Source organism: Musa acuminata, chromosome BXJ2-10 (assembly GCF_036884655.1).
Source record: "Musa acuminata AAA Group cultivar baxijiao chromosome BXJ2-10, Cavendish_Baxijiao_AAA, whole genome shotgun sequence".
NCBI classification, from domain to species: domain Eukaryota; kingdom Viridiplantae; phylum Streptophyta; class Magnoliopsida; order Zingiberales; family Musaceae; genus Musa; species Musa acuminata.
The window spans coordinates 27,055,001-27,064,027 of NC_088347.1; the positions used below are offsets into that span (position 1 = coordinate 27,055,001).

The window sequence follows — 9,027 nt, forward strand, 5'->3', positions numbered from 1 at the left end:
GATTGCATCTTTACCTTATTTTGTCAACCTATATATTTTTTTACTATGGATTTTTTTTGGGCTCGCAGATTACATATCGTCTCTAATTATTAGACTTGACTTAGCTAATTTGCTGGGTAAATACTTTGACAGTATAACCCAAAGTTATGAGTTCTAATCCCACTTTCGTCATTTACTCTTTACAACTTTAAATTAAGAAAAAGATCTATTGACAACTAGTTTCACATCGAAATAGCACAATCTAATTTAAAGTGGACAAACATAATTTTTATGATTACTAATCCATTAATATATACGAAATTAACGTTCGTAAATGAAAAGAAGTATCTGCACATAACATGTTCATCACACATTTGACACCCAAAGAGCCTGTAACGTACGGTCAATAGCATTTACGTGCGTAATTGGGGGTCCCACAATAACATTTTGTGGGTTTGGGATGCTCCAATGTGATGCAATCTTCCTTTGGATTTGTGCAGACACAGTCGCTTCCGGAGAGGATAAATGGTGCAATGTCGAAGTGCAGAATCCACCGCATCGGCATCTGCAATCTTAACTACACAACCAGTGATTTGATGCAAATCAACAAAGTGATATATCCACCGATGAAGGGCACAAGATATGTTAAGAAAGTTCCATATGTCAGGTTTGTGGGAGGGATGCTGAACTCATCTATGGATAGCAAATTGAGGGTGTGAGGTGACGCTTTGTCGTGCAAGCAAGTGAACTTGATGACAGTGTTGTAGCTTAATTATGGGCAGATAGATAATGTTCGAATTTATATGTACCTTTTCCGATACATATGTCTGGATTTTAGCTTCTTGAGTACAAAAGAGGAAGGATCCTATCGAGGATGTGATTCTATTCCTTAGAAGACGATGCACTAAGGTTCCTCACAGCGCAGCAGCAGTTCAAAGAAGATATCAAACGAGGAAGAGAGAGAGAGAGAGAGAGACTCTCAGCTTCGCAAAAGAGAAGAAGAAAAGCATAAAAAAGCCACTAAGCAGCTTTGTGCAAGTTACAGTGATCGACTGTCAGTCGTGCAATCTCTCCTACCAACTTTGATTTAGATTCTTCCCTAATGTGACCGCGAGCACCAAGATGAGCACTATAACAAAAGTGGCAGAAGCAAAAGGCTGCCACTGTTCAGAGAAAGAGACCTATCCTCAGTATCCTCAAATGCTATAGAGATGGGCAATCATGAATTCGTTTATAAATCCATCTCTTTTAGCTGCTCGAGGTTGTTGCCATGTCTACTCCTCCTACACTTCCAAGCACAGCAGTGCGGCTTCCTTTCACCTCCTTGTCTGCGTTAAAACTGCATTACCTCCGAGCACAGTAGTGCTGCTTCCTTTCACCTCCTCGTCTGCGTTAAAACTGCATTAGACTTCAACGTTAACTGTCTTCTATGTTTTCCCCTAATTCTTGCGTACTTCACAGAACAAATCTCTCGGTCGTTCCCGGATGACAGCAACGCAAATGCAGCAGCAGTTTTCGCCATATCGAGAAGGAAACAACGTCACAAAAAGAAGCAACTCCAATGACAACGACGACTACAACAGCAACCGAGGCTAACCATGGCAAAACAATCAATGGCCTGGATGCCCATCTGAAGCAAAACCAAGGGACAGAGAGAAGAGAGGATCCGACATGGATTTCCTAGTCTGCACTCCCCACCCCCCAACACAAACCAAGCAGTCCTACGAGTAACGATGACAGAGAGAAATTTTGAGGGTGGAACAAGTGAAGTAATCGGAGGTGGTTTACTCCTCTGCTTCCACTCCATCAATGGCGAGAAGCAGAGGGCAGCTTGTTGGAGATGCTCCCATGATCCTCGTCGCCCTGTATCCGTGCCGGGATGCCCAAACCAGAGAAGCCGGTTTCCGACGTGAACCCAGTGGAAGAAACCGACGGATGGAACACGGGGTGCATCTGGTGCTCACCGGTGGGCGCAATGGCTTCTGCCCAACCATGGACTGAAGCCGAGTTACTGGACTGAAGGGGTTCCCTCTGAGAGAAATACTGGCTCGGGCCAAGCACCGAGTGCAGCGGCAAAGCCTGCGGTGGTGGAGCGCTGAAAGCAAATCCTCCGAAGCCGCCGCCTCTATTCGTCTCCGCCACGTTCCATGGAATCGTTCGGCGGTTCTGCTCGGCCCAGCCAGCCGAGGCGGTGTCAAAGCCCAAGTGGGTGGAGCCAGCGAGTAGAGAATTATGAGAGGAAGAAGTTGGACTCTGGTGTTGGTGTTGGTAATGGTGGTGGTGGCTGGACTTGGAGTGGTGAAAGATTGGATCTTGGAAGGATTGAAGGGAGAGGCGGAGGTCTTGATTTTGGCTACTGGTTAGACATAGAAAGTCCGGCCGGTAGTTCTGGAAGCCAATTGGAGAGCTAGAGGACGGCGAAGTAGAGGTGGCACCAGCAGCCATCGGGAGGAAGGACTTGATGGTATTGGCAATAGCATCGGAGTCCAATGAAAGCGGGAGGAAACTATTACTCCCAGCACCGCCGACGCTATCACCGAAGCTGAAGGCAGTGGTGACATCTGGTTCAGCAACCGGAACTGGTTTCTTGCCGGACTGCCCAGAAGGCTGCTCTGCAGCCGGGGATCGGTTGGCTGGTGGAGGATGATGGAAAGTAGATTTGCTGGTGGCGGTGACGGTGGCAGTGGGAGTCCAGGCTGGGAGCACCGCGAGCTGGTCGATGGCGACCTTGGCGTTCTTGATGAGCCAATCGACGGCTTTGCTTGGACGATCGTAGCCAAGGCGGTCCTGGACGTCGTAGAACTGAATGGCGGTGTGGGCTGAGAGGCGGACGCGGCGGTCTCGGGGGCCCTTGGCCGTGCACACCTTGCTGTGGCGGTCCTTCCGGCCGGTGGACCTCAAAATGTGGCCACCTTGTACCTCCACAATCTCCCCGCCGACGCCCCTCAGCCTTCTAAACCTCGAGTGGACCTGCGCCTGCTGCTGTGGCTGCTCCTGCTCCTGCTCCTGCTGCTGCTGAGCGAGCTGGTGGAAACCGAGGCCTCCACGGTGGCTTTGGCTCTCCCCCATCCTCTCCGAACGATGGGCATACTCGGAAGACGAAGCCGTGGCAGCCGATAAGGAGGAAGACACGATGGTGGAAGATGTGATACAGTTAGAAACCTTCGGAAGCTTGCTTGCTCTTCTGCCGCTACTGCAGGTAGCTGATTCTCAGTGCACTTGTTGTTCTCCTTCTCTTTCGCTTTCTCTCGAACGACGTTGTAATCGATGGTATCGACTCCTCCGGGCATCCAACGCCTTGTCCCTCTTCCGCTCCACTTCCGACTTCAGATTGCTCAATCTGTTGTCATCAGTGGGTGCAATTTCTCTTGGCCTCTTGCTCTCACTGCTGCTACTCCTGTTGGCGTTGGTCTGGTAGCACGTGGTGGTACTGGTGCTGATGACAGTGATCGTGCCTCTCCTGCTTCCTCTTCGGAAAGGCTTGGCCGTCCAAGTCCCAGAATTCCATCACCTATGCCACAACTCAAGCTCTCAGTCCACCACCAACCACACACCACTGTCGACAGTGAATCAGGGACAAGATCGAACAACGGGACGGATATAGAGCGAGAGAGGCAAGGTAAATGCCACTTACCTTCGCTCGCAAGGTAATCCGAGGAAACCCAACTCGATCTTTTCGTTGGGTTAAAAACCCTAAAAGGAGCCAGATCTAAACCATCACACTTTTCCAAGAAGAGGATAAGCACAGGACGGGAGCAGGCCGGAAGCAGAACAAGGACAAGGAGTCATAGATTGGCAAAGAGAGCTTAAGTTTTAGTTGGAAAGAAAGAAGAGACAGCGAGAAGAGAAAGATGAGGTACTCTTTGCTTTGGGCATGGGCCTACCGGGAACTACTGTGGGAGAGGGGTTCGAAGGGAGAAAGAAAGGGAGAGTCACTCAAGTGAGGGTTCCTCGGCAAGGACACTAAAGCGTCGCGTCAGAGATTAAAAGATCACGGTGAACTCGCGGCCCACTCCGACACCGGCATCAACAGCAGCAGCAGCTCCTGTGGGAAAGACGAGCAAAGCCACAAAATCTTCTCACCATGCTTTCGAGCCTCGACAGCGACGCAGCTTTTGGTTTTTCTCACTCCTTTATTGCTTTGCCAAAAGACACATGACCTCTCCCACCCCCACCCATGCTGTTACCTCTCTCTCTCTCTCTCCCTCTCCTTCCTTCTTCCACCTCGAGTCAGTACCGTAACCAAGTAATAAATTGCTGCGGACTTTAGTTCTATAGCCAGCCAGCGACATTCCAGGAACGAAGATCATTTATACTCCCATCACGCCATTATTTTAATCACACACACCCCTTGGAATGGCTTGCGGCAGACAAGGGCATATCGGGCATCTCCTCAGGACGGTGACACGAGGCCATGGACAGGCTGATGATGGCCTCTCCGAAGGTTGACAATCGTGCCCTTCTTTTTATCTTCTTTTTCTTCCTCCTCCTCCGCTTTCCAAATCTATATTATTGTTCGTGAAATCTAGCAATCATCAAAGATTCCTTGCAGCTTCCCAGACGTGCAGCCTTTAAGTTGTCATCTCACGCGACATTTTTGTTTTGATCTCAACTAAAGAAATCAACCGATTCTTTTTCTTGGATGGTAATCTCCGAGTGCCAAAAATCCAACGACCTTTGCTACGGTCAGAGATGGGTTGCCACGAATTGCTTCGCTCGAAAGCGTACCGTCGCTTTCTTTGCCTCGCCGCCCTGTAGATCTTAAGACTTGAAGAAGACAGGGGCATCCTCACTGTGATCATTCATCACTTAATTGATACGTGGCATCTAAACACGCAAAGGATAACGTAGCTAAGAATGGTCTGAAATGCGTACCTTCTCTTTGGCATCTCCGATGCATACACCACGCTTGATGTCAAAAGTTAAGAGCAACAGTAACAATCATAGAACCAGATTCCCACGGCTGCAGCTTACGGCTATTGCAGCAGCCATAGCTACTAAAATTTATTGGATCATTCTTTTTGGCCAGCTTCCTTTTTACCCTATGCTCTGCTTCATTACAGGCCTACGTCGGTACGGCTCTCATCCCCACTTCTCCACATCAAAATTCTTCGCCCACGCCATTACCCCGTCTCTCTCTTTCTCTCTCTCTCTCTCTCTCTCTCTCGTAAAAAAGCGTAGGATGATGATATTGAATCACATGGGCAATGAGTACACGTTGCAGAGGGCGGTAGGTTGAGCTGTCCGTCTCCGGAAGAGGGAGGGAGAAGATGAGAAAGAGGCATGCATGTGATGTTGTTTGGCGTGGGGCGTTCCGGCTGAGGCGAAGCTGCGAGAGGGGTCAACAACACCACCACCACCGACGGCAACCGAGAGGGACAACGAGGGAGATGAGAAGATAACAGCACAGCACGCAGAAGGGAAGGGGAAAGTTTGATGATGGCTAAAGGCGACTGGGATCTTTGTCCCCTTCCGGTTGCAGTGCTGCGGCGTCCCTTGTCTGCTGTAGGTAGAGATAGCAATGGCCATGCGTCCGACAACTTTATTGTGAATCTTACCACCTAAATTTGTCCCGATCAGACACTTTTGCCCAACCGTATCCATCCCAATTTCAATTAAATTAAATGTACGTCTTATTCCAATTTAAGTAGGCCAAATAGGTTTAAATATGATATTTGTATTAATTTCTTATATTTATTTCGAAGCCAAGTGACCACCGAAATATGCAAATATGAGATCAAGTACTTAATCTATTGTGATAATTATTTCAACAAGTATCCTACTCTAATTTCTGGCTTAAGACTCTTCCACAACAACACAAACATGAATCCCATTCGGTATCCCTCCCTCGTCAGCATACAAATTGAAAATGACTCTTCTTAGCTACATGTTGCGATTCTTTAATATTTTTACTATATTTACCTATGTGAATGAAGTCTTTATTCACTCATATCTCTTTCGATCTTCAGATAAGATTTTTTCAATTACACGAGAAAATCTTACAAACCAATTAAGAAAATTCTTCTCTTATAAATAGATATTATATTCAATAAACTACTATACCTTTCTTCATTCATCACCCTCAATGATAGGAGCTACAAGAGATATCGACGAAGCGCCTGCTGTCTCCTCTCGGTGGTTGCACAATAGGAGAGCGAGCGCTCACTGCCTTATCCTCGGAGGTATACAGCGTCACCAACATTGACAACCCTCTTGCTACCCTTAATAAACTGCTATGTTGTTTGCCCTTGCACCGCCATCTACTCGTGGGTTTCACTGCCCGCTCCTCATCGTTACTTATCGTTCGTCGCGCCTTCCTCTTCCCCCATCGCAATAGCCTACACCCACTTCTTTGTCAACGACGATCGTTGGGCCCAATCTATATCGTGCTCACCGGTGTGCACACAATGACCACCCCCTTGTCCGCCAATGATGGCACCTGTTGTAGCCACCTCATCCTCTTACGCACTATAGCCCACACCAAAGCACATCGAGGTGTCGTTGCTATAGTGATTGATGCTCCTTTGTGCAGCACCAAGATTCAGCGACTATTACTTGGTGTCCAGAGAGACTTGCTTTGATCAATCCATCTGCGTTGTCCTAGGCTTCCACCTCTATCTCGGCCTACCTCCGATGACACTGATCTATGTTGACGCTTTCTTCCTCCCTGATCGTTGATGTCTTTGCACCTCGTTGACCTGCTATAGTCGCTGTAGCAACCGTGCCCCAAGAAGAAGCATTGCACCTCGTCGTAGCCATCTTCCACCCTCCTTCTACAGTTGACGACTCCCAACTTGTGCCCTCATATACATATCCTCAAAATGTCTTTGTCGTCTACCTTTGATACTCTAGTTATTGTCGTCGTAGGGAACCATAGCACTTCTTAACATATAAGCCTTGTTATCATCAATACAGCACACATTCCCTTCAAATTATCCAAAGGTGACAACTACGTATCTTGGTATGCACAATTTTTTAATCTCTTATTTGGATATGATCTATTAGGCTACATCGATGGCTCTCTCCGTTGTCCATCAACAATGATCAACATCATAAGAAAACCTAATTTAGTGAACCCACCATAATTACTCAAGCTCAAAAATCTCCATACTAGCATAAAGCGTAAAGAATATGATGCCCTCATCCATAACTCTACATAGATCCTAGTACCTTTTCATCATATATAAAATATTATCGGGTGTAAATTAGTCTTTCGAATTAAGCGGAACCCAGATGAATTTGTTATCAGATATAAAGTACGTCCAGTAACTAAAGTGTTTCATCAACGACCTGGTATTGACTTCACAGAGACACACAGTCCCATTGTTAAACCCATAACAATCTGACTTATTCTGAGTTTAGTCATCTTAAAATGTTGATACTTACGATAATTGGATATTAACAATGTCTTTTTATAGGAGATTTTTATTGAAGACATCTTCATGTAACAACCTCCTGAATTCATTCATCCTCAGTATTCAAGGCATACATGTAAACTACACAAAGCTATTTATGGACTTCGTTAACCTCCAAGAGTTTAGTATATTGAATTTGGCTTGTTTCTAACATCAACTCCAAGTCTAATATATCGTTATTCCTATAGTAATAAAATGGAGGCACAATATATATTTTGATGTATGTGAATGATATTATTGTCATGGGCAATGATTCTTTGGAGATTCAAGTATTCATAAAATAATTGGCTGATCGATTCTCCCTCAAAGATCTATGAACCTTGACCTACTTTATGGGAGTCGAAGCAACATTTACATCTTTAAGTCTTCCTATCACAAAGAAAGTATATTCAAGATTTCTTATAAAAAACAAACATGCAGAATGTAAAAGATGTTACAATTCCCCTTTCTACTAGTGTATCACTCAAATTATATAATGAAAATCTTAATATATACTTTACTCAATACCGATAGGTACTTAGCTCTTACTTGTCTAAATATCTCATTTGCATTCAATAAATTATCATAATTTATACATTGGTCATTTACTATATATTGGTCTGTAGTCAAACAAATTTTATAGCATATTAAAGGGACCCTCAATCATGGCTTCTTCCTCCGTAAACACTTCTACTTCATCTTCATACTTTTGTCGATGTTGATTAAGCAGGAAACTTTGATGATAGAACATCAATGTCAGGGTATATTGTCTTCCTTGGAGCTAATCAAATCAGTTGGAATTCTAAGAAACAAAAGATAGTTGCACAGGCTACAACTAAAGCTGAATACCGTGTCATCGCCATCGCTATTGCATAACTCAATTGGGTCACGAATCTGCTCAAAAAACTTAACATCAACTCTACCCTTATTCCTATAATATATTATAATAATGTTAGAGCTACCTATTTATGTGCTAATTCAGTGCTTTATTCACGCATGAAATACAATGTCATCGACTTCCATTTCGTACGAGATAAGTTGTCAAACATCAACTATGTGTTTCTCATATATATATATATATATATATATATATATATATATATATATATATATATATATATATATATATATATATATATATATATATATATATATATATATATATATATATATATATATATATATATATAACTAATCAACTAGCAGACTCACTCACGAAGCCTCTTACCAATAAACTATTTTTATTGTATCGGTTTAATATCGACATCCTTGACAGGAGCTCAATCTTGAGAGGGCATGATAGTAAATAAGATTTTCTTAATTACACGAAGAAATCTCACTGATCAATCGACAAAAATCTTCTCCTCTAACCTATATAAATAGACATTGCATTCAATAAATTTCATCGCGCTTTGTATTATGATATATTATTTTTTTAAATTTTTATTTCATAGGAGAACATATGTCATTTTGAGCGATCAAAGGTTATCGATCACTGTAGCCACCTTGGTTTTGGTTGGATTAGTGGAACTACGAATTTAGTAAAGCTCATCGATTCTACGAAATATCTTATAGATTAATAAACTATATCTGACAAGACATATATAGCGACAACCCTCGTAAGAGTTTTTATAGTTCAACTTTTTTTCTCCAT

General features: G+C 43.9%; 1 protein-coding gene across 1 annotated transcript; it reads right to left on the reverse strand.

The window, feature by feature from the left end:
• Positions 1 to 1,519: 1,519 nt before the first annotated feature.
• On the reverse strand, positions 1,520 to 4,130 carry LOC104000845 (transcription factor PCF5-like). Its single transcript, XM_009422983.3, has 2 exons — positions 3,614 to 4,130; positions 1,520 to 3,490 (listed from the first exon to the last, which is right to left on the reverse strand). Exon 2 carries the CDS (start codon positions 3,046 to 3,048, stop codon positions 1,786 to 1,788), a length of 1,263 nt encoding a protein of 420 aa, XP_009421258.2. The 5' UTR covers positions 3,049 to 3,490; positions 3,614 to 4,130; the 3' UTR covers positions 1,520 to 1,785.
• Positions 4,131 to 9,027: the final 4,897 nt, after the last annotated feature.